The sequence below is a fragment of the Elgaria multicarinata genome, chromosome 1 (assembly GCF_023053635.1).
Source record: "Elgaria multicarinata webbii isolate HBS135686 ecotype San Diego chromosome 1, rElgMul1.1.pri, whole genome shotgun sequence".
NCBI lineage: Eukaryota > Metazoa > Chordata > Lepidosauria > Squamata > Anguidae > Elgaria > Elgaria multicarinata.
The window spans coordinates 41,540,736-41,567,450 of record NC_086171.1 but is presented as its reverse complement, the minus strand read 5'-3'; the positions used below and the strand labels follow the sequence as shown (position 1 = coordinate 41,567,450).

The window sequence follows — 26,715 nt, the reverse complement described above, 5'->3', positions numbered from 1 at the left end:
TACAACTGTTAAAGATACAGGAATCCTGTCCTCCTTTTCATACGGTCACCCTAATGGTCCACCCATGTAGCCCTCTGAGGGAGGGGTCTTTCCACTCCATCCCCCTTAGATGGAGCTGCCCTACAGAAGAGGGGAGGGTGCAGCCTGTAACCCAGCCTATTGAACTTCCCTGGCTTCAATCTGTGCTTATTCTTTTTTCATTCTTCAACGTGGGGTTGTTTCTTTTCTCCATGCCAAGAGAGCTGGGCTGAAGGTGTCCATCAACACAGGAGGTCACCTGCTCAGTCTTCTCCACGGTGGTGAGACATATTGTCTTTCTATTTAAGTGACAGTAATTCTTTCTAAATTTCCATCTATACCTACCAACGAGCACATGCAAATTATATGCAAATTGGTATCCTCTTTTGTCCTTGTTTTGGGATATGTGACCCCTGCCATGTTGCCTATTTCCTGCTTGTTATGAGACAATCATGAAAGAATACTAATCAACAGTGATATCCGTACAGTATTCAGAGCGCTTCGCCCACATCACCGCTGCTCTTTTGTATATTATTTGTTATTAACAAATATATATATATATATTGCCTGATATCCCAAAAAAAGCCACCAAGGCTTAAACAATTGAGTGACCAACCATTTAAAGGAAGAAAACATTAAAGCAATCAAAATCGAATATTAGAAACGTGGCATCCATTTAAAAGGCGAGATTTAAAAGATGTGGCTTTATACCCTTTATACCCTTTCTAAAAGCCGGGAGAGGTTGGGGGGAATTGTACTTTGTGAGGGAGTGCATTCTAGAAATGATGCCAGAGTAGGGTGACCATATGGAAAGAAGGACCAGGCTCCTGTATCTTTAACAGTTGCATAGAAAAGGGAATTTCAGCAGGTGTCCCTTGTATACATGCAGCATCTGGTAAAATCCCCCCTTCATCACCACAGTTGAAGCTGCAGGAGCTATACTAGAGTGACCAGATACAAAAGAGGGCATGGCTCCTGCAGCTTGAACTGTGGTGATGAAGAGGGAATTTCACCAGGTGCTGCATGCATACAAGAGACACCTGCTGAAATTCTCTTTTCCATGCAACTGTTAAAGAGGAGCTCTGTCCTCTTTTCCATATGGCCCCCCTGGGCAGGAGAAAGCCCTTAATGTGGCCACAAGAAATGGACCTCTACGGGTAATGGTATCCTCAGAAGGGCCTTTCCTGCTGATCTTAATAACCAGGCAGGCTCAAAACGAGACAGATGGCTCTCTCGATAGGCAGGTCCTAAGCCATTTGGGGCTTTAAAGATTAAAACCAACATCTTGAATTGAGCCCAGAAAGCACCTGGAAGGTGTGAGAGGCTGCAGTTACCTAGCTCACCACATGGGGCAGTAGTCTTTGGTTCCTGGCAGTCTAAGACATTATTCGGGGTGAGAGGGGGTTGCCAGGTGGTGGTCAAGTTGTGACCACCAGCCAAATTGAAGCTGCCAGTAACCAGTCATATTTGAAGATGGAAGGGTGAGGGCAGGCAGGCATCAGTGTGATGGGTCTTACTGATATTCTGGGGTTCTCCCAGACTTCTAAGCCTGGGGAAATACATATGAAGATGGAGTTTTATGTGTCTTATATAATAATAATAATAATAATTATAATTATTATTATTATTTGTGTTGTTATAATAATTACTATCTTTTTTTTACCCTACTATTCCTCTGAAGAAGTCAGGGTAGCATGCATTGTCTTCCTATTTAACCTAAGGTACATTAGACTAGCTTTCCCCAACCAGATGTGTTGGTTTATGATTCCCATGTACTGGCTGGGGATTATGGGAGTCGTAGTCCAACACAGGTTTGGGAAGGTTGGATTAGGCTAAGAGAGTGGTACCAGCCCAACGTGAACCCCATAAGCTTTGTAGCTGACCAAAGATTTGAACCCTGGCTTTCCCTGGGATTTTTGCCTTGACAGGCATTTTTCCTCCAAGGTCACGTTTGCCAAGATTTGTGGGTGTGGAACAAGGAGGTATGGATTTGGTTAAATTCATTCTGTTTGTGTTTTGTGGATAATAAGTTGCTTTCATTCCATCATCCGTTCATTGCCAGAAACTTTTTATTTATTTATTTTACAAGAATTAGTCAATGCGCATTTGCATGAATATACATTTGCGCTGATGCAAATGATCACACATCCACCCCCAAAGTGAAAAACCAGTCTGCAAGTCCACAGAATCCACAGGACTTGGTGGTGGTGGTGGTGGTGGTGGTGAAATCTGCAGGTTGGATTCATACAACTCTGAACTCATTTGAATCTATTGTGGATTCCTTATCCCTAATGTGGAACGAAGCATTTGTTGTCTCTCCGTGTGTTTTTAAAACTTCCATGTGGATAACGTCATTCTATAGTTTAGACACTAGGTGGCACTGGACTTAGTTGGGTCTGGAGAGAGTCAGAAGGTCCTTGATTTTGTTCTCTGCCTATTTAAGAGAGGCAATAAAGTTCTTGCCTAGCTTCCAGAGGGGTGTGACCTCTGAGCCTTCCATGACCCCTCTCGTGCCCTCTGATCCTACCTCCAACGCCCTGCCTCCCCAGCCTCACAGTTTCCCCCTCCACTAGGCTTTCAGTGTCAGTGCTCAACCAAATGGGACAAAGGCCATAGATGAATCCATTGGGGCAGGCATTCCCAGGGAACAGGAAGCGCTAAGTACCCCCATCTAATGCCACTATGCCCTATCCCTGTCTGCACTATAAGGGAATGCAGTGTGTTCAAAAGGTAGCTGTGCCCTGAGTTAGTCCAAGGAGGTCCCACTCGTCATTCCCAGACAAAGAGTATGCCATTGTGAAGAACCTCGACAGCGGGGCCTTCTCTGTAGGGGCCCCCACCCTCCAGAAAACCCCTCCCTCGTGCGGTTCGGGAGGCGGAAAATGTACTCTCTTCTAAACGCCTCCTAAAAACATATCTCTTTAGACAAGCCTTCCTTGGACTGTAACTTATTCTGGTTTTATGTGATTTTAGTGTTTTAAATTGGATTGTCACATCCTGGTTTCAGTAGTAAACTCGCCAGAGAGCCTAGGCTGTTGGGCAGCATGAATACGTAACAAATAAATAAACAATAAATAAACAAACTTGTGCCTTGGATTTCAATGGGATAAAAGCATGGGCAAGGTTCACCAGAGGAGAGCCAGGGCATCCAACCCAGGGAGAAAATGCCATCGCCCTGTAAGAGAAATATAACTTTATGGGAAGGCTCTGGGGTACCACACATTGTGCTAAAAGCTGATTGCCCCCCAAGGGCCCTAATTCTCTTACTGCATTAGCTGGGGCTGCGTTTCTGTCTCTCCTGCCCTTGCAAGAGCGTGTCCGGAGTGTGTCCGGAATGCCTCCCCCGCCCACTCACCACTGAGATGCCTCCCACCTCCACCTGTGCCTGAATTGGTGGCTTAACAGGGAAAGTTGCTGAGCCTGGAATCCTCTCCTCCGACAAGGAGGAGCTGGTTCAATTCCGCAGAAACAAGGCAGACAAATGTCATCCTGCAACTCTTCTTTGAGTCCCTTGTGCTGGTCGGATTTTGCATCCAATCTTTGTCGCTTAAGGGATAATTAAGCCAATCACGGCAGATGACAAAATTACATACACATGCACTTTCTCTCTCTCTCTCTCTCTCTCTCTCTCTCTCTCTCTCTCTCTCTCTCTCTCTCTCTGTCTGTCTGTCTCTCTCTCTCTCTCTCAATCACTGAGGCCAGGGAAGGACTAGACAGCAGCCAAGTGTCAGCAGGGGAGGAGGAGGCACACGCGAAAGCAGAAAGCCCCTTGCTTAGGAACTGGCTGCGATTTTATTGGCTTCCGAGCTGCTGTTTAAAGCAGGAGCGCTTGGAGGATTTCACTGTATCCAGCCCGCCTACCCTCCAAGACACAGAAGCACGCGCTTGCACACACACACACACACACACATGCAGAGAGAGAAATGTATCCACCTGAGCTGGTAGAGCTTGCATTAGTTTAACCGGCCAAGAAAAGTGGTGGAGGAAGAAGCAAAAGGGAATCTGGAAAAGTAGGCAGGCTTGATCCGTCTCCTGCCTGCCCCCCTCCCAGCTCCGTAGGCTCCAGTGCCGGACAACAATGAATGAGACCATCATTCTTCACTACTTCATTGAGGAATTGGATGCTAATTGCAGCCTCTTGGATCTGTTGCAGGATGGATTTGATGGTAGGGAGCAAGGAGGGATGGGAGGGTCAATGGGCAAAGATGTCGAGGGTCCCGCTTGGCTGCACATTGCTTAGCATGAATCCTTCAGTCACTCCCCTTCTTCACATTTTTTATTATTATTATTATCATTACTTGAAGGTCCTTACTGCAATGCTACCACCGATCAGATTGGAACCTGCTGGCCCAAGACCATCGCTGGAGAACTGGTAGAGAGACCATGTCCAGAGTTCATCAATGGAGTCAAATACAATACCACCAGTAAGTGCCAATGAACTCTGTACCTGTCCGTCCTCTTTTTTGGGGGAAGACGTTGGCCCTAGCTTAGTGCTGAGATTTGCCGGAGGCTCCGTTCGTGGGAACGGAGACGTTGCCTTCCCAACGAAATTCCTTTCTCCGTCAACAGGGATTGAGGGGGATAAATTTGGTTTGTGATGAGTTCACAGATTTATTTCTGTTGTGTTTTTGTCTTTGGGGAGAACTGAAGCCGGGTGCTTTTAAGCGCACAGTCAAAATGTAACATGGGCCAGTGAGTTTATCTGGTGGAATCCTGTGTGCGTGTGTCGGGCGTGTGTGTGTGCATGTAAGCATTGGATATATATTAGTAAACACTCCGGATGCATCCATGCTTCTGCAAATGCACATGGCTGGCTGCTAGTAGAAATTCCCCTCCCCTGATTCAAAGTGAATCAATGGGCAAGGAAATTCCCACAGCTCAACGTATGGACCTGTGGGTGTGACTTCGTTTGCTCCGTGCAGCACTGCCCTTCAGAGTTTTGACAATTAGATGGGTGGAAAAATATCCCTTTTCCAGATGTGTGTGAGTCAAGGCATTTTAGGGTGCATGTAAACCAAATCCCAGCCTTTAGATGACACTCCACCGAGTGTCTTCTACATGAATATGTGTCATATCTCGTGCGAATGTCGACCATCAGAGACAAATTGGGTAAATAAATGAACAATACGAGACACACCAGTGAATGCTGACACTGGCAGTTGCCTTGATGGGGATTGCAAGCGTTTAGCCGTGAATGTCTGAAAAGTGTGGGAAGGATAGCCGTTTTTGGAGCTACATGAAATTCTCGTAGGATTATCAGCATTCGTGTAGGAATGCCAATGTTTGCCATGTTTTGGACATTACTTTTCACAGTTGATTCTTGATCTGGTGAAACTGAGCAAGAATGGACAGGTGCCAGAAAAAAGTATTGGTGGGGTGGAGTGAGAAGGACACAACCTGTATAGAGGTTATAAGAACGCCAGCATAACAGCTTCTTGTAAGGAAAGAACATTCACCACTAAATTGAAATCCCTGTTCAGTTTCCAAACACCTCCAGGGGCAAGTTTGCCAGCAACTATCCCACGCTTTCGTTTCAGCATCCGAGGACACGAGTAATGCTGGTTGTTTTTTTTAAAAAATCCAGGAATATATCCAGGCTCAAGAGTCCTCCAAGCCATATCCATGCAACTGAGAGTCCCAAATGTGTGGAAACGGCTTGCGGCTGATGTGAGATAAAGCGGGAAGTAGCCTGCCCATGCTGAGAAGCAATCTCCCTTTCTGTATCATTGCACATTGCTGGGGACGGAGCTCCACATCTGAAAATGAATGCCCAGGCTCGGGAACTCTTGGAATGGCAAGAGCACAAAATGCAAACGTGCCATCGCAAAGGGGTTCCCACGCCTTTCTGTCATGCAGAAGGAGCTCCTCGCATTAAATCTATGTTTCCTCCAAGAGATCACTGCGGAGGTTGAGTGTAGCTTGAACCAAATGCACCAAAGGCCTGATAACTATCCTGGGAGGACACTTTATTTATTTATTTTATTGCATTTCTACACTACCCAATAGCCAAAGGTCTCTGGGGCAGTTCACAAAAGTTATCTCAATGAATTGGCCACCTCCAAAAGATGATCCAATTGCCTGATGTTAGAGCATTCACTCTTAGAGTCAGCAGGGACCCTGGAGGCCATCTATTCTGACCCCCAGCTCAGGGCAGGATCTGCAGTGCGGGACGTGACCACAACATCCCTGACAGATGGCCATCCAGCTCCTTCTTAAATAGCACCAATGAAGGACATCCCACCTCCCACTGATGAACAACTATCATATCTCCACTCAACCTTGTCTTCTACTCTCTTCTGGACACAATCACACCCCTATCGTGATTGAATCGGGAGCAAATACCTCCCATCCTGCTTAAGAACTTCCAACCTCTACTATGGATTTAAAGTCTCCATCACATCCGTAAGCATATGTTGGAAGAGTGGAGGAAATCCCATCTGTGAGAACAAGGGGGTGGTTTAAAAACTTTAAGGGGTGTCCAGGTTAAGCGATCTGGAATTATGGAGTCAGAAGTATGCATTGTGTCATATGGATAATGAGGGAGTGCATCGACCAGATCAGAACGTCCTGATGCGCTGGTCTGATTTGAGGGAGATTTCTGTGCCCAATGGGCAAATTAATGTGGCACGCAGAGCGCCAGTTACAGATGTGGCATCTGAGATGCGGGATGCATCTGAAAAATCTCCCCTCTTTGTCCTAGGAGATATTGCGGCTATATGGCTCTCTCATTCTAAATGTTCCATTCCAAAGCTGCTGTAACAGTAGCAGTGAAGAGGGTGAGCCCTCATGCAGGAAGTCCCTTTTTTCAAATCTCCAGTGGTGGCTGGTGGCTCTGATTTCAGTGGGGCTGGGATTCCATTCTGGGTTTTAGAGGGAACATGGGGTGGGGAGGGTGCTGTTGCACCTCTGTCCTGCTTATGGGTCTCTGGTTGACAGCTAGTTGGCCATTGTGTAAACAGAGTGATGGACTAGATGGACCCTTGGCGTGATCCATCAAGACTCTTCTCATGTTCTTATGTAGACGTTCAGCCTCTAATGATCTGAGCTGTACTTCGTTTCCAGGACCTGTTAGCTGAAAACGTCTTTTGCTCAGCTAACATGCAAATTTTGACTTGAAAGTTCATCTTGGTTCTAATTATGAGGGAGAAAATTCCCTTACTCCTGACCTTCTCAATTTCTCTTTATGAAATCCAGCAGACCTAATATCCAGTGAAGAAGGGTTTGTCGAGGCACTGACACCCCTCCTTCCCCCCTCCCCTCGAGGTTCCTTAAAGATCTAATTGTCTCATAGCAGAAACCATTCCACATTCTATAAGTCAGGAACCTGGAGAAAGAAGACAGGCCAGTCTGAGGTTAGGCTCTAATGAGGGAGAATTGTGTGGTGCCAAATGGATTTAATTGACCTGGCTTATAATGTGGCAGTTAGATAACTGCAGTGTATGAGAAACAGGACATATTACAGCCTTCCTCAACCTGGGGCGCTCCAGATGTGTTGGACTGCATCTCCCAGAATGCCCCAGCCTGGCTGGGGCATTCTGGGAGATGCAGTCCAACACATCTGGAGCGCCCCAGGTTGAGGAAGGCTGTATTAGAAGCTCTTTTTCCTCTATCTAAGCCAAGACTCCGAGGGCTCACCAAAAGAACACAGGAAGCATAGAGCAACCTAATAAGTAGAAACAGACTGGGAAATCATTCAGCAATGGGGTGTGGGGGGCACTACAACAAAATGTTGCAGGGCAGGGTGCTCCTGTTCAGAGTTCCAGCCAGCCATGCCCTCTTCTACGACACTCCATTCCGTCCACCCTCCCCGCCCCCGGTTCTCCTGCTCAACATTTCGTCAGCATTGTGTGCCCACAGATCATGCTCAGTCCTCATTGGTTTGTTTTGGGGTTCTTTCCCGGCCCCCCATACGGCAGCACTCCCCTAAATGTTATAAGTAAAATCATTAAATAACAATGGGATGCTTAAGGAGTTACATGGAAAGAAGAAAAATTAAAATGAAAGGGCTTAGTGTCATGAAGGTGTCTTTGCAGGCCTGTGGTAGAATGCATTTTCCTATATTATAATTGAAGAAAATGTCCCCATATTAATTGGGATTTTTTTTGCGGGGGGGGGGGGGGCTGTAGTACTTTGGTGCTATGAAGCTGGATCCAATTGTGTATATTTACATTTTTATTTGCTTTCCAGTGTTTTAGAATAATACGTGTAACTTGATGTCAGCGGGGGCTGGTGGCAGTGGCGTTGAATCCGTTCCACATTTCAGTCAGAACCAGTCAGAATTTGGAAGGAGATCGCTAGGTGCAGGGCTTGAAAGGATAGAACTCAGGGAATGACTCTCCTGACCAGACCGTAAGCCTTGGCAATTGCTCCAGGCCTGTGCTGAAGTAACTGGTCTCTTACCTTAGCTGTTCAACTGCTAGCCATGGTCCTGAATGTGAACCAAGAATCTCTGAGCCAACCATAGAATCCTAGAATAGTAGAGTTGGAAGGGGCCTACAAGGCCATCAAGTCCACCCCCCTGCTCAATGCAGGGATCCACCTTAAAGCATCCCTGACAGAGGGCCGTCCGGCTGCCTCTTGAAGGCCTCTAGTGTGGGAGAGCCCACCACCTTCCTAGGTAACTGGTTCCATTCTCATACTGCTCTAACAGTCAGGTAGTTTTTCTTGATGTCCCTGCAGAACTATGCAGGGCACTGACCTGCTACACTTTATATCTGCACCAGTTAGCCACTTTGCCTTATGCCCTCTCACCTGAACCATTGATTTACACAAATGACGGTATCGCTAATAGGACACAATTCACTGATGTGTGCAATATGGGGATGCTAGCAGAGGCCGGTGGCTCCATTGTCAGTGGGGTGGTGAATCAGCTCCGGGTTTCAGTCAGAACCACTCAGAATGCTAAGGGAGCTTCTGCACCTTGGAGAGCTCCTTTAGACTTCTGCTTGGTTCTGGCTAAAACCTGGAGCAGCTTCACTGCCCCACTGAAATCGGAGCCACCAGCCTCCTTTGGGTGATGCTTTAAAAATCCTTTTAAAAACGTGTGTTGGAGACTGTAGACGAGAGGGACGTAAAGGCCCCATTTACGCAACGGGAGGGGGATATGTAAATTCTGGAGGCTCTGGACAAGGGCAGACGGCAGCTGAGAGCTTAGCAGGTCTCCCGGGAGGGCGGGTGTGTGTGGACATAGAGGAGTCTGTCTGACTCCTGGGCTCAGTTGGGTGCTGTGACATCCCTATCTCCTATCCTATCCAAATGTGCCTCAGAAATTGGCACATCCTAAAGGAAGGACCTCTGAAGACACCCACATCTAGGAATGGATGAGAATTTTATTTCCGTTCGGTGAAAAGGACAAAGGGTCCCTGCATGTCAGGACGGAAGTGAGTTCCACCTAGACCTGCACCCCCTTTGTTCTGCAGCAGCAAAGGGGCAAAAATCCGCCCGGTGCATCCATCAAGGCATGGGAGGGCCAGACACGGTGGCGTCCGCCGCCCTCATGGACCCAGTGGATTTTTGCCCCATCACTACCTGATGTGCCCAACTTTCTTCCAGAGGCTAAAGTGGGTTGATTTAGTCTTCAGAGGAAATGTGAGCAAATTAGGAAATTTGCATGAATCAAACTGGGAATCAGGAACAAGATGGACGCAAGCACGTGTTTAGCAATTTTCAAATATTTTCGGCAGACACGTGCTTGCGTTTTATTTATTTATTTATTTATTTGTTTATTACATTTTTATACCGCCCAATAGCCGAAGCTCTCTGGGCGGTTCACAAAAATTAAAACCATAATAAAACAACCAACAGGTTAAAAGCACAATTACAAAATACAGTATAAAAAGCACAACCAGGATAAAACCACGCAGCAGAAATGGATATAAGATTAAAATACAGAGTTAGAACAGTAAAATTTAAATTTAAATTAAAATTAAGTGTTAAAATACTGAGAGAATAAAAAGGTCTTCAGCTGGTGACGAAGGAGTGCAGTGTAGGCGCCAGGCGGACCTCTCTGGGGAGCTCATTCCACAGCCGGGGTGCCACAGCAGAGAAGGCCCTCCTCCTAGTAGCCACCTGCCTCACTTCCTTTGGCAGGGGCTCACGGAGAAGGGCCCCTGTAGATGATCTTAAGGTCTGGACAGGTACATATGGGAGGAGGTGTTCCTTCAAATAACCTAGTCCAAACCATTTAGGGCTTTAAATGTCAATACCGCTCTGACGCGTTCAGAGCGTCAAATGGGGCACGGTCACATATTTTGCAAGCGAAAGCTAAATTCTCTTACATCCCTATTTCTGCCAGGCCGTCCATCTTTTATTTGGCATGTGGGGACATGACAGTGCTCTCCAATTTGACCAAGGTGTCCTTATAGAAATTGGCTGGTACTGAGGGGTGGGAATTTCATTTCCTTTTTTATATCAGGAATATGCAAAGTTCTTCATATTCAGAAGAGAAAGAGCTTGAGGTTCTTTTAAAAAATACAAACGCGGGAAAAAGTGGAACGGACAGCCCAGTCCTGTGGCCACATCCCAGTCCCGCTCCGAGAACGGAGCTGCTAAGAGCTGCAGCTCTCTTGAAGCAGCGCTGGGTGTCTGCCTTCTGCCTCAGGTCTTCCCTCATAGGTTTGAATCACAGCCAGCCTGCCACAAAGAAAGTAGGGCATTTTTGTTGTTGTTAAATAAAAACCTGCAATATGCTATCGTAGCTGTTGAAGAACCCCTGTGATGTGCAGCTGATGGCTCCCCCCCACACACACACACACACCGCAACAGCAAGCAGAACACCCCATTCTGTTCCAGTTGGAAGTTTTTGAATTGTTTTCAAGGGCAGCTCCACATCAAGCACACTACAGTAACCTAGCCTTGAGCTTACACAAATCATGAATGACTGGTTGCTAGGTTTTAACTGGGATATGTAGGCGTGAGGCCACAAGAGCTGTGCTGTCCTCCTCCTCCTTGTCTTTCTCCTTCTCCTTCTCCTTCTTCCCCTCCTCCTTCTCTTTCTCCTCCTCCTCCTCTTTGTCTTTCTCCTTCTCGTCCTTCTTGTCCTCCTCCTTCTCCTTCTCCTCCTCTTCTTCCTCCTCCTCTTCCTCTTCCTTCTCCTTCTCCTTCTCCTCCTCCTCCTTCTCCTCCTCCTCTTCCTCCTCCTCCTCTTTTTCCTCCTCTTTCTTCTCCTCCTCCTCCTCCTCCTCCTCCTCCTCCTCTTTCTCTTTCTCCTCCTCCTCCTTCTCCTTCTCCTCCTCCTCTTCTTCTTCCTCCTCTTCTTCTTCCTCTTCCTTCTCCTTCTCCTCCTCCTCCTCTTTCTCCTCCTCCTCCTCCTCCTCCTCATCTTTCTCCTTCTCCTCCTTGTCTTTCTCCTTCTCCTCCTTCTCCTCCTCGTCCTTCTCCTTCTCCTTCTCCTCCTCCTCCTCCTTTAAATATCAGCTCCATCAGAACAGTGGTAGATTGATCCCAGGTTCCAGTCTGAAAAAGAGCTCACACTCCCACCTCAACCTGCAGTGGTTTTGTTGGCTGCATAGGGTTGTGTATATCACCTCGTATAGACACCGTTATAACGGGTGGCGTCAAAATCCTGGGATTGGATCTACCTCCACTAGCAAAGTTGATTCAGTGTAACTCTGGATCCGACCCCAGGTTTGCACATGGCATGGATATCTGCATTTGAGCCTCTCGCAAACACCAATTGTGCCGCAGGAGGACTTTGTCGATGCAGGATAAGAATAATGCCAAAGTGAAATCAGTTGTACCTTCACAAGGCAGAATAGGTTTGATGTGTTGTTGTTTTTATCATAGTCTGATGTAAACACAATAAACTATTTTATACCTCATGTGTGAAAATCCTTAATGGCATCTCCCTCACCCCAGCCCACCCTGCAAACATTCTCTAATCCCACCTCTTTGTCAGAAAGCTGGTTTTTGTAATATATTTGAATGGGCATAAGAACCTAAGAAGAGCCCTGATGCTGGATCAGACCAAGGGTCCATCTAGTCCAGCAGTCTGTTCACGCAGTGGCCAACCAGCTGCCCACAGGAAACCCCCAAGCAGGACACGAGTGCATCAGCACCCTCCTGCCCATGTTCCCCAGCAACTGGTGTGCATAGGCTTACTGCCTCTGATACTGGAGGTAGCCCTCAATTATCAGGTCTAGTAGCCGTCGATAGCCTTCTCCTCCAGGAATTTATCTAAGCCCTGTTTAAAGCCATCCAAATTGATGGCCATCCCTACATCTTGTGGCAGTAGATTCCATAGCTTTACTATGTGCTGTGTGAAGAAGTACTTCCTTTTATCTGTCCTGAATCTCCCACCAATCAGCTCCATGGGATGACCACTTTGGGTTCTGGTATTATAGGAAAGGGGGGAAAATGTCTCCCTATCCGCATTCTCCACACCAGGCATAATTTTGTACACCTCTATCAGGTCTCCCCTTAGCCTCCTTTTCCCCAATCTAAACAATCCCAGTTGATGCAACCTTCCTTCATAGGGGAGATGCTCCAGCCCTTAATCATTTTAGTTGCCTTTTAATGCACTTTTTTTCCAGCTCTACAATATATATTTTTAGGTATGGTCACCATACTGGGGGCCTTTCTATACCTAAGGATTATCCCAGGAAAATGGAGGGATCATCCCTGCCTGCTCCTGGGATCCCATGTGTATCATTTGGATGCACAGGGATGATCCTGGGATGATCCCGGGGGTGGGGGGTGGGGGGGTGGGGAGACAGGTGTAGAAATGGCCTGGGTTTGTTCTGCCCAACATACTCATTCTCTCTCTCTCTCTCTCTCTCTCTCTCTCTCTCTCTCTCTCTCTCTCTCTCTTTCTCTGCTCCCTCTCCCTGCACTCCTTTTTCTGTTTCTCCTCCCACCCTGCTGCCCTTTCTCTTTAGAGGTTAACAGCAACTTTCATCTTTATCTTCCATTTTCAACTGTTAGAAGAGTTCAGGCACGCTGCAAAGCTGCAGTCACGGCCAGCATATTGATTTCCACAGCATGCCTCTGGGCCCACATGCCTACGGGCTATCTGGAGAAACGAAGATGCCAGGTGTGACTGCAGCTTCCTCTGCAGTGTGCTTGACCTGTTTTAAAAGGTAAAAGAAAGGGGGCAGGAAAGGAAAGGAAAGGTGCCGCTACCTGTGGGCAAAGTGGGCAGAAGTAAAGCAAGTGGAGCAGTTGCACAGGGTGGTCTGTGGTCCCTTGAGGCTTTCAGGGGAAGCTGATAGCATCAGATGGAAGTCAGAATAAGGCAAGAAGGAAATAAGACCATAGATAGCTTCTCCAAGTGTGTCCTGCTGGCTGGTACTCTCTGCTACTACAACAAGAGCAGAATGTTGTCTCAGCAGGGAGCTAAGGCCAAGTGAAGCCTCACGTAGGCTGACATGACCTGCAGTGTGGTCAGCTCTCTACCGCCATCTCCTGGAAGAACTGACTGGACTGTTAAGGACCCTTTGCCTCATTTTGTAGCCTGAGACTACTGCGAGGCTGGGAAGATGGAGGTTCTTTTGGCCACTGACCTTTTGTGGTAGAAGATGATGGCAGCACTGTGTCTTCTGGCTGGGAGGGGCCTGAATAAGGACCTAACCCCAAGGAAGCAGTCTGTGTTTTGTCCTCATCAGAATCTGAAAGGACTGAGGGGCATGAGAGTGGAGCCTCAGAGTAGAGAGTGAGTGGAGCTCCAGTGGGAGGGGGACTGCATTTTGGGGCCCTCCAGACTGCAGGAGCTTATACCTCTGCCCAGTGGTCTTGCCCTAATGGCACCTCTGAGGAATTCCAACAACTTCAGCTTTCTTCATCCCATCCCCCACCCACCCAACATGGCATAAGCCCCTGCCAAATATGGCCAGTTTTGCATGACTACCAAACGTAGACTTGTGATGGGTGGGGAAGAAGTCACACAATGCCCAAGTAACCTATGGAACTCTCTGCCAGAGGCTTAGATGGTTTCAAAAGGAGGTCTTTTCAACCTTTTTAAAAGTTGAGGGTTCACTTTGGATCCCATAAAGAGCCACCTTCCACAGAGTCAGGCCACTGGCCTGTATGACTCAAACCTTTGCAACGTATGTCCCACAACCCTAAAGCCATTCACTAGTGGTGGCCCACCAGGACCTGATAGAAGTCCCTGTTTATTGTTCCTGGCCGTGTTCACATCTATAGTTACACAGGAAGTGTCTACTTTGCCAAACAGGGTGGCCCAAGTTTGTTTGTAGGAGGGGTGGGGGATTGAAGCTGAAAAGCCAAAAGGTGCAGGAAATTCTCTTGTAGGTTCCCCCTCGATTCTTGCAAATGCCTCATTTACCTGAAATGTGCAAGGACAGAGTAATACTTGAGGTTGTACAGACAGCCTTCCCAGGGCTGATATCTCGTGATTGCTGTGATTGCTTTTGTTGCTGAGCAAAATAGTTCGTTTGTTTTTTGCAGGTTTTACTATTGCTGTTTTATTGTGTTTATGAATTTATCACTTTTAATATCTTAATGGTTGTGTGTTTTATTGTTGTAAGCAGCTTGGGAGGACTTCTCTCCTAACAGGTGGCGAAGATGTTGTTGATGATGATGATGTAAAAATAAATTGTTCTAACCAGCAGTGCTTCAGGCAGGAGTTTTTCCAGCCTTACTTAGAATTGTCATGGATTGAACAGAAGGATGTCCAGATTTAGTGAAATCCATCCCATGTGTTTCGTGGATTTTTTGACGTCATTTGTTCTGGCATCCATTCACAGACGGATTCGGATTTATTTTTTTCCTCCGGTATGCATGAAACCACACAAATAATTCTGTAAGACGTTCCCCAGTAATTAACTAATTGATGTGAGTATGTAACATTTAGCGTATTGTACCCCATTCCAGTCAAGGTATTCCCACTTACGTTTTCCAGAATGGCATATGTCTCAGCAGAAACTTGCATATTTCCGTATGAATAAATTTGCATAAATTTCAGGAAAGTAAAAGAAAAAAGAAAGATCTGGAAGTCCACGGACTCCATATGGCCCAAAGAGGCCAGTCTGCAGAGGATTAGAAATCCAAACTCATTTCAGTTCATTTCAAACTTCTCCAACGTTCCGAACCTGGGCTGCATATAGAGCAAGTGGTATACCACGTCTGCAGTCCTGAGGCTGGCCATTCTACAGGGATGCTGGGTTTCCCTTTGCTTTGGTGAGTTGCAAGTTGCGTTGGCCAGCTTTCTACCGGTCCTGGCTTCGTAACCTCCCCGCCTTCCTTTGCCTTTGAGATCTGCCATTTGCCTCCATCATTTGCAAGGTTAAGATCCTGTTTACATTTCAGTTCACTGTGCTTATTTTAGCATTTTACATTATGTACACAGTCTGTAGCAAGTGCGACAGATTGGAGCTGGCATCGAAAAAGCCTCTTGGTAATTTAATAAACTCTCAAAGCAAGCCGTCTCGAGGGAAACGGAAAGCAGGCAAAGCAGATGGGTCAAAGACTTGCGAAACCATTCAGCTCATCCTGTTAGACGAGCCTTTGGACTAAGCCCTAAAATTCCAGCTCAAAACCCAGAAACGACTGAGAAATTGACACCCCGGCCCTGTCACTGCTAGAATATTGCTACAGAGGGAAAGAGAGAAAGGAGAGGCAGAGAATGCAAACAGATAGCTAATAACCAACTGTTATCTGGTTAAAGTTCAGAATTTATAGGAGACTGAAACAGCTGGGCATGTTTAGCCTGGAGAAGAGAAGACTGAGGGGAGACATGATAGCACTCTTCAAATACTTAAAAGGTTGTCACACAGAGGAGGGCCAGGATCTCTTCTTGATCCTCCCAGAGTGCAGGACACGGAATAACGGTCTCAAGTGACAGGAAGCCAGATTCCGGCTGGACATCAGGAAAAACTTCCTAACTGTTAGAGCAGTACGACAATAGAACCAATGACCTAGGGAGGTTGTGGGCTCTCCAACACTTGAGGCATTCAAGAGGCAGCTGGACAACCACCTGTCAGGGATGCTTTAGGGTGGATTTCTGCATTGAGCGGGGGGTTGGACTCAATGGCCTTATAGGCCCCTTCCAACTCTACTATTCTGATTCTATGATCATTTAGGGCCACACATTGAAGCTTCTAGGATCAGGCCTAAATGCTTGTTTTGGTGATCAAAGAGCATGCTTCACCTAATTAACCATATGTTTCACCGATTTCACCAAGATTGACTTCAAAGGATGGGTGCATAAAATGTTCACCAAAGGTTCGGTGAAATGCATAGATCATAATGGTGGCAGGTTTTTGTTTCTTTGAAGAATTTCCATAGAGAGATTCTGTTTATTGAGGAGGAGGGAGGCGAAATTTGGGTCTCCAGGCCCAAAGTGGAACGGGAAGCAGGACCTAATATTTTACACTTGTATGGGCACTTTCAGCTGTTCAAAGTGCTTTGCATGCATTGTCTAGTTGCAATCCCGACAACAACCCTGCAAGGTAGGTCATTATTCTGGTTCCCCATATTGCAGATGGGATGACTGAGGCTGGAAGAGAGAGTGGCTTACTAAGTTCATGGCAAATGCAAGATTCAAACCAGGGACTTCTTAGCCACCCTGTTACACCCAATTCTAGACCTACAGAAACCAGCTAGATTGTCTCTCATGCACAGGCTCTGTTCTTACCCCAAACGTCTGTCTCGTTTTCATGTTAGGGTAAAGACAGATGTAACATTTAAAAGGATTCACTGTAGGTTCTTCACCTTTAGAGTGAATCTGGCAGCAGAATTTGCATTAAAGACGTATATATCAGCAAGCTGGATCTTGGATCCAACCTCAATTTCGCCTCTCCCAATGTGCATCAGATGAGCTGTCCACCTTTTCATAATTTTGTAAAGTCGTGCATGGATTTTTATTTGCAATCTGGCTAAAGTGACAGTCTGGGAGTCAGGAGATCCAGGTTCTAGTCCCCACTCAGCCATGGAAACCCACTGGGTGGCTTTGGGCCAGTCACAGACTCTCAGCCCAACCCACCTCACAGGGTTGTTGTTTTGAGGATACGAAAAATGGAGAGGAGGAGGATTATGTACACCGCCTTGGGTTCCTTGGAGGAAAAAAGGCAGGATATAAATGCAATAAGTTAGGGTGACCTTATGAAAAGGAGGACAGGGCTCCTGTATCTTTAACAGTTGAATAGAAAAAGGAATTTCAGCAGGTGTCATTGTATATATGGAGAACCTGGGTAAATTCCCTCTTCATCACCACAGTTAAAGCTGCAGGAGCTATACTAGAGTGATCAGATCTAAAAGAGGGCAGGGCACCTGCAGCTTTAACTGTGGTGATGAAGAGGGAATTCCCCCAGATTCCCCATATATACAAAGGACACCTGCTGAAATTCCCTTTTCAACACAACTGTTAAAGGTACAGGAGCCCTGTCCTCCTTTTCATACAGTCACCCTAAATAAGTAAATAAATAAAAATAAATAACCCACTATCCTGCCAATATGAGGACATACACTAAGATTTATGCTTTGGGGTTGGGGAGGATGAGGTGTCTGTGTTGCTGATGTCACAGGTAGAGATGTCCGTTACCATGATATCCAGGCCTTTGGGGTCTCACCAGATTTGTGCAGTACCCCTGAGATGGCTTGTGGGGTTTCTTTTCAGAAATTTGGGGATGTTTTCCATAGCCATTTGCGCAAATTTCAGCTGCAATTTGCACAAATGACACAAATTTCAGCTGCAATTTGCGCAAATGACACAAATTTCAGCTGCAATTTGCACAAATGACACAAATTTCAGCTGCAATTTCTGCAAATGACACAAATTTCAGCTGCAATTTGCGCAAATGGCTGTTTACACAAATAAAAAAAAGAATGATGGAAAATCTGTCAGGTGGCCCGACTTGCTGAGGGCCGATTCGGGCCAGTTAGTGGAAGTCAGAATGGAGTCCTGGGGTGAGCGGGGCGAGCTGATGGAAGCTTATTGACCTCCATCCCACCAGCTGGATTCCTCCCACATCCCTAATCACAGGCAAAATCCAACTGGTACTTTACCCAGCTTGCTTTCCCCCATTCAAGCTGGCTGCCACTCTGAAAAGCTTCATTAGCCAATTTTTTTTTAGATGTTTCCCAAGGGAGGAAAAATATGTCCTTGTGGAGACAGCAAAAAGCCACCTGCCAATCTTAAGATGTTCCACTTCGCCTTCGCTCTGAGAGTCTGGTATAATCAGGAGCTACCCTTGGTTCTCCAGCTAACATTTTGCCTTGGTTGGATGTGAATAATTTTTTATATCTGGGGAATAACAAGGAAAAAGAAGCCTGAAATCGAATCTGTCTGAAAAGGAGAAAGTGGAACAGTCATCATCATACGGAAACAAGGGGGTGTCAGACATTTCAAGAAGACATTTATGCCAGTGTAAACGGAATTCAGTTTGCTATTGCTCTTTGATAAGGAATGTTTGAGAACTATTCTTCCCCCCCCCCCCTTTGGTAGTGCAAGTTGTAATTAGGTGATGGAAAATCAAGTACTTTTCTAAGAAAAAAAAGGACCAAAACCTTTGGTCCTGAAGCTATTTTTGCATGAACTGGTTACAGAGTATGTGCTGGTAATTAGGGAAGCTGTCTATTTTACAAGTAGCAGGCCTGAAGGCTCTTCCAGTAGGTTTCAACACCTTCTAGCTTCTGCACACTCCTGAGGGCCTTCACGTGATCACTCAGTCCTGCATGCTCTAATTTCCTAATGGTTTCTCCTGTTCTTTAAAGCGGGGAACTTTTTATCTGAAAGTGCCAAGTGTTTGGGAAACTGTATCTTCCCTAGTGATGGGGTACAGTTCTTTCTCACTGAAATCTGCAGGGCTGGCTTCAGGTTTGAAGGGGCCCCCGGGCAAAACGTGGTGGTCCCCTTACCTTGTCAGTGGGCCCTGGGGAGCATAGTTGGCTTTGTCAGTTTACCACAATGCCTCAGAGTGATGCTAAATTGGAGACGTTAAAGGAATGAAAAGAGTGGCTAAGGCCATGTCTAGACGAGGAGGGTTGAGGGGGATGATCTCGCGATCTTCACCTACACGTGGTGCACGACATCACGGCTGCCATTTTGATTTTTGGATTTTTAAAGGAAAAGCAGCGCACGAGCGCTCAAACGTTCGTGCCACCCCATCCCCCCAAATCACAAGCCCCCAAAATCACTCGGGCATGGGCCCACCCTGGCTTCCGGATCATGCCCCTCTTCCCCCCACATCAATAATGGCTGCCGCCATTAACACAGCGGGAGCAAATACACAATTTCCTCAGCCTTGGGGAAATAGCGAGTTTCTCACTCCCTCACCGCCAATGGGGGCCTTAAACGGTCTATTAAGGCCCCCATTGGGGATGGGGGAGAAACACATAATTTCCCCAAGCCTGGGGAAATGGTGTATTTCCCCCCACGGCATTAATACCGGCCGCCATTAACGCAGGCCGACGCCGGGTGTGTGTGTGTGGCTGCTTAAGTCTCATGAACCTTGACAGCCAGCACTCAGCAAGGGCTGGCAGGGCCCGGTTCGTGGGGGGCAGGCCGAAGCCGCTACGGGTGTTCCTCAGGCTTGCCAACCCCCTATTTTAGCATCATTCTTTTATGCTGATCACACTCATATCTGGATTGAATCGTCCCTTGATAATGATACGCCAAGCAGCAGGCAATAGAGGCAACACCGGCTGTTGTTCCGTCACAACAAGGTTCTCAGCTCTGTACGGCAGGCCCACGGAGAATATTGTTTAACAAAATCCACGCCCTCCCGTTGAATGGGTTTACAATCTAGGCTTCGTCTAAGGCTGTGAGCAGAGGTTATATAAATGAGAACGCCTATCTTCATTAGGAAAGAAACAAGGAAACAGATCAGTTAATGAAATGATGAAACAATTAGAAGATCTTCGTGAGAAAACATGCTTGCACTGCTTTTTATAGGAATCCTGAGCTATTAAGAACCCAATTTGGTCTTTGCAACTGTAAACAGATTGATAAATTACTGGCTTTTACCAGATGGGAGATAGTTGAAAAGAGAAATAAACCATATGATTTATTGGCTAAATTGGTGAAGACCAAACTGAAGGATTTTTTTTAAAAAAAAAATATTATTTGTTACATTTATATCCCATCTCTCCTCCAAGGCAGCGTACTTTCCATTTTATTCTCACAACAACCCTGTGAGGCTGGTTAGTCTGAGGGTCAGCAACTGGTTCAGGCTCAAGATGGGCCACTGAGCTTTATGGCAAAGTGGGGACTAGAACCTGGATCTCCCAAGCCCTAGACCACCACTCTAATCCACCTTTCCCCAACATGGTTCCCTCCAGAGGTTCCCTGGATTCCTGACCATGAGTCATACTAGCTGGGGCTGATGGGAGTTGAAGTCCAAAAGACCTGGAGTCCACCAGGTTGGGGAAGGCTGCTTCAACCACTGCACCCCTCTGACTAGTGGTCACTCCCAAACACTTTCAACGGATATGCAAACAGGTGACACTGATGGCTCCACTCCCAGTGGGGTGGTGAATCTGCTCTGGGTTTTAGTCAGAACCAGTCAGAACTTTAAAGGAGCTATCCAAGCTCCTTTAGAGTTCTGAATGGTTCTGACTGAAACCCGGAGCAGATTCACTGCCCACTGACAGTGGAGCTAGAAGCCTCAACTTGTATTCAACACTTTCAAAAGAGCTTAGCAAAGGAGTTTCTAATGGGCACGTCCCAACACTGCCACCATGTAGCCAACCCACACACAAGCATGGGCAGCTGTGCCATCAGGGGGGCAAAATGGCAGCAGGCACTATGGGGTGCGTTGTGAGCGTGGAGTGCTTCAGACAACCTAGGCAAGGAACCCCAAAGCCTGAAGCCTGGGCCCCATTTTCACCTGCCTTTTCTCCCTAGGTAACCTCCCTAGGTAACTGATTCCATTGTCGTACTGCTCTAACAGTCAGGAAGTTTTTCCTGATGTCCAGCTGGAATCTGGCTTCCTGTCACTTGAGCCTGTTATTCTGTGTCCCGCACTCTGGGAGGATCAAGAAGAGATCCTGGCCCTCGTCTGTGTGACAACCTTTTAAGTATTTGAAGAGTGCTATCATGTCTCCCCTCAATCTTCTCTTCTCCAGGCTAAACATGCCCAGTTCTTTCAGTCTCTCTTCATAGGGCTTTGTTTCCAGACCCCTGATCATCCTGGTTGCCCTCCTCTGAACACGCTCCAGCTTGTCTGCGTCCTTCTTGAATTGTGGAGTCCAGAACTGGACGCAATACTCTAGATGAGGCCTACAGGGCCGAATAGAGAGGAACCAGTACCTCACATGATTTGGAAGCTATACTTCTATTAATGCAGCCCAAAATAGCATTTGCCTTTCTTGCAGCCATATCGAAAATACCAGCCACATCACTGGAATTTTCTGCCATGCCAAAGAGTGCAAGTTCAGGCCGTTTTTCTTCCACTGTTCTTTGGCTGTTTTCCTCCAGTGGCTTCTCATGATATTTTGGCAAGATAATTGCATAAGAGCGTGATATGCTACACGAAATCCAATCAGTGTTTTTGTTCTTTGCCCCAACACGCCTCTCTTGATTGACATTGGAGTGAAGTGGTCTGAATTCTGTATTCAAATTGTCCAGCCACTCGCTACAAATTGCGGAAATAATATCTCAAATGATTTCATTATGTTTGGCATGGCAATCCACTCATCCCCACCCCCCCACTGAAAAGAGGTTGAGAAAATAAGGTGCCAGGCTTAGATGGGGAAACAGGATTAGAAATTTGGGAGTCAAGGTATGAATTCCTTTTATTAATAAATTCAATGAGGTCTCGTTGCAAGGCAATATCCCCGAATCTTAGAAAACTACTCAAATTATTCCAGCAAGTGAGAAAAGGGTAAATGCCAGTATCATAGAGAGATTTTTCCCATGCATAATCAGGATTTTGATATATAGACTATGGGTCGTGTGGTGGTGGATGGACATTGTAATTGATAGAAGCCTACATAATCGCCATAAAGGATTTATTCCTGGCAGGAAATTATCTACCAATGTAATAATGTCACTTACCAATGAAGGGACATTATCAGATCAGTATCAGCCTCAAGTTGGGTGAACAGATGCATCAGAATGAGAATGGTCTATACCAGTGGAGAGTGGTGATAGAATGAGCTAAACCAGTGGAGTCTGGTGGCTCCAATTTTGGTGGGGTGGTAAATCCTTTCTGGGTCTCAGTCAAAATGGGCCAGAACTCTAAAGGAGCTATCCAGAATGCTGAACTCTATCCCCAAAAATATCATCATGCGACGTGCTGGGCTTGACGAATCCAAGGTTGGAGTTAAAACTGCAGGAAGAAACATTAACAATCTCAGATATGCAGATGACACCACTTTGATGGCTGAAAGCGAGGAGGAGCTGAGGAGCCTTATGACAAAGGTGAAAGAAGAAAGTGCAAAAGCTGGGTTGCAGTTAAACCTCAAAAAAACTAAGATTATGGCAACCAGCTTGATTGATAACTGGCAAATAGAGGGAGAAAACGTGGAGGCAGTGACAGACTTTGTATTTCTGGGCGCAAAGATTACTGCAGATGCTGACTGCAGCCAGGAAATCAGAAGACGTTTACTTCTTGGGAGGAGAGCAATGACAAATCTTGATAAAATAGTTAAGAGCAGAGACACCACACTGACAACAAAGGTCCGCATAGTTAAAGCAATGGTATTCCCCGTAGTAACCTATGGCTGCGAGAGCTGGAACATAAGGAAAGCTGAGCGAAGGAAGATAGATGCTTTTGAACTGTGGTGCTGGAGGAAAATTCTGAGAGTGCCTTGGACTGCAAGAAGATCAAACCAGTCCATACTCCAGGAAATAAAGCTAGACTGCTCACTTGAGGGAATGGTATTAAAGGCAAAACTGAGGTACTTTGGCCACATAATGAGAAGACAGGATACCCTGGAGAAGAGGCTGATGCTAGGGAAAATGGAAGGCAAAAGGAAGAGGGGCCAACCAAGGACAAGATGGATGGATGATATTCTGGAGGTGACAGACTTGACCTTGGGGGAGCTAGGGGTGGCGACGGCCGACAGAAAGCTCTGGCGTGGGCTGGTCCATGAAGTCATGAAGAGTCGGAAGCGACTGAACGAATAAATAACAATCCCCAAAAAGGGTTAAGCACTTTGCAGAGCTCGTTTAGAATTCTGGCCAGTTCTGATTGAAACCCACCAAAATCAGAGTCACCAGCTTCCACTGGCCTATACTACTTCAGACTTGTCAGGAGTTGCTGGGATGTGTGGACAGCTGACCCGTGGGGTGAGCCACTGTACTGCAGGTAGCAGCTTCTCGGTGACGTTCCTTCTACCCATCCAGGCTGGCCATTGGATCCTCCTGGACAGGAAGGAGTATTATATATTTATTTATTTGATTATTGCATTTATATACCGCCCCATAGCCAAAGCTCTCTGGGCGGTTTACAAAAGGGATTTCCTGTTCCAGTTCAGCCTTGTTTGAGCAACAAGCCACCAGACTCCACTGATCCTGAACCTTTTTTATAAAGTAGTACAGAATTTCTATTTTTTGGTGATATATGGTGACAATATAGTCCACCAGATATGGATTAAATGTTGTTCTCCAGTGTTTATAATGCATATTCACATGTAGATTTTGTTTTAGCCTAGGGATGTTGAGAGAGTCCACCTGGGACACGCCGGGCGGTAGGACGGACCCACGTCCAAATGCTCGCAAACCCCCAAGATCACTCGGGCATGGGCCCACCACCCTGGCTTCCGGATCATGCCCCTCTTCCCCCCACATCAACAATGGCTGCCTCCATTAACACAGTGGGAGGAAATACACAATTTCCCCAGCTGGTTCCATTGTTGTACTGCTCTAATAGTCAGGAAGTCTTTCCTGATGTCCAGCCGGAATCGGGCTTCCTGTCACTTGATCCTGTCACTTGATTTGACGTGGGTTGCCAACGTGCTTCGAAAGACATCAGCGACTGCCTCTCCTGTCATAAAAGCAGCCCACATTTGAACACTCCTGCACTGGCGGTGATTAATACACCCGCACTTTCCTGCTGTGCCACTAGGTGTCATTTAGAGTGTAGGCAAAGTCTATCTTTCACTAGGCCTGGCTTTGCTAGTGCCCTAAAAAGTAACGACGGAGGAAATGGAAGATCACACGAACACAGAAAGCTGCCTTCTTCTGATATTGCGGACTCCCCTGGGCCCAATTTTGAATGGGCAAGGTGAAAAAGAATTAATTTGGCAAATGCTTCCTCCTGGGCGAGCTAATTAAGTCCTTCTAAGCTCTGGGCCACCGGGAGAACCACCGGAGTCCAATATCTTTCGTGTCATCGCCTTCTGCCTCAAACTTTCCCCACTGTTGCTACTCCTTTCCAAAACTCAAAATTTACTGAGATGAGAAAACATGGGGCTCATCTACACCAAGCAGGATATTCCACTATGAAAGGAGTATATAAAAGGCAGGAGCCACACTACTGCTTTATAGCGGTATTGAAGTGCACTGAAAATGGTTAGGGCCCATTGACACAGACCATATACCACTTTCATGCCACTTTCTTGGTGTTATATCCTGCTGTGACCCATCAGTTGTCAGTGAACTTCAGTACCACTATAAAGCAGTAGAGTAGATCCTGCAGTGCACTTCAATACAGCTATAAAGCAGTCGTGTGGCTCCTGCCTTTTATATACCACTTTCATACTGATTTCATAGTGGAATATCTTGCTTGGTGTAGATGAGCCCAAGGTTAGCATGAGACGATGTAGGCCTTGGAAGTATTGATTTTATTTATTGTTATTTATTTACTGGGCATGTTTAGCCTGGAGAAGAGAAGATTGAGGGGAGACATGATAGCACTCTTCAAATACTTAAAAGGTTGTCACACAGAGGAGGGCCAGGATCTCTTCTTGATCCTCCCAGAGTGCAGGACACGGAATAACAGGCTCAAGTTAAAGGAAGCCAGATTCCAGCTGGACATCAGGAAAAACTACCTGACTGTTAGAGCAGTGCGACAATGGAACCAGTTACCTAGGGAGGTTGTGGGTTCTCCCACACTAGAGGCCTTCAAGAGGCAGCTGGACAACCATTTGTCAGGGATGCTTTAGGGTGGATTCCTGCATTGAGCAGGGGGTTGGACTCAATGGCCTTATAGGCCTCTTCCAACTCTACTATTCTATGATTCTATGATTCTATGATTCTATGATTTCCGATGGGCCCAATAAATAATTAAATCCAAGTCACAGAAGTTTGCACATCTTTAATTGTTCAACCCGTTTGTAGGAAACCAGGGTGGGGAAGACTTGTCCTAAGGCAAGGACACTGGAAGATGTCGAAACTAAGAGAAAAAGATTGTGGAAAAACTCTCAACTACTTCAGCTTTGAAGTTAAGCCCCACCCCCACCCAACCATTCTTTGACTTTTCTTTCAAAAGTCACTGATATTCCTCCCACCACATACATATTTATGGGGCGGGGGGATGGATTGTCCAACAAAAGAAGATGAGTCAGTTTGAGGAGATGCTGGTGACCTGGTGTAATGTACTTCTGGTGCCCCCTCCATTTCAGGATGCTCCTTTCCTCATCAAAGGGGACTTCTCAGAAAGCAACACCTGCCCCCTCTGACATGGAGGGCTTCACACAGTGGAGTCCCATGGCTCCAATGTCCATGGGGTGAAGAATCTGCTCTGGGCTTCACTCAGAAGTAGTCAGAACTCTCAAGGAGCTATCCAAGGTGCAAATTACCATGGATTTATTTATTTATTCTTTATTTATTTATTGCATTTTTATACCGTCCAATAGCAGAAGCTCTCTGGGCGGTTCACAAAAATTAAAGCCATTCAAAAGTATAAAACAAACAGTATAAAAACATGGTATACACTACAATATAAAAGCACAACCAGGATAAAATCAGCAGCAGTGCAGAAATACAAATTTAAAATACAAATTTAAAACAGCAAAGTTAAAATTAAATTTATAGACTGTTAAAATGCTGAGAGAATGAAAAGGTCTTCACTCGGCATCTGAAAGAATATAGTGTAGGTGCCAGGAGAAACTCCTTAGGGAGCTCATTCCACAGCTGGGGTGCCACAGCAGAGAAGGCCCTGCTCCTCCTGGTAGCCACCTGCCTCACTTCCTTTGGCAGGGGATCGCGGAGAAGGACCCCTGAGGATGACTTTAGGGTCTGGGCAGGTCCATATGGGAGGAGGCGTTCCTTCAGATAGCCTGGCCCCAAGCCGATTATTATTATTATTATAATTATTATTATTATTATTATTATTGTTGTTGTTATTATTTATATAGCACCATCAATGTACATGGTGCTGTACAGATAACACAGTAAATAGCAAGACCCTGCCGCATAGGCTTACAATCTAATAAGTTGTAATAAACAATAAAGAGGGAAGGAGAATGCAAACAGGCACAGGGAAGTGTAAACAGGCACCGGGTAGGGAGAAGCTAACAGTATAGAGTCAGAACAAACTCAGTATTTGAAGGCTATAGGGAAAAGAAAAGTTTTTAGCTGAGTTTTAAAAGCAGTGATTGAGTTGGTACTTCTCAAGTGTTCTGGAAGAGCGTTCCAGGCGTAAGGGGCAGCAGAAGAAAAAGGATGAAGCCGAGTAAGGGAAGTGGAGGTCCTTGGGCAGGCGAGAAGCATGGCATCAGAGGAGCGGAGAGCACGAGCGGGGCGATAGTGTGAGATGAGAGAGGAGAGATAGGCAGGAGCTAGACCGTGAAGAGCTTTGAAGGTCAGCAGGAGAAGTTTATATTGGATTCTGGAGTGAATTGGAAGCCAATGAA

At 46.3% G+C, this 26,715-nt stretch overlaps 1 protein-coding gene across 1 annotated transcript in view; it reads left to right on the top strand.

The window, feature by feature from the left end:
• The window catches only part of CRHR2 (corticotropin releasing hormone receptor 2), a 193,133-nt gene that overhangs the window by 48,447 nt on the left and 117,971 nt on the right, over nt 1–26,715 (top strand). The window contains exon 3 of the mRNA XM_063147611.1: nt 4,323–4,442. Coding sequence (XP_063003681.1) covers nt 4,323–4,442 — 120 coding nt within the window. The remainder of the gene's footprint in view (nt 1–4,322; nt 4,443–26,715) is intronic.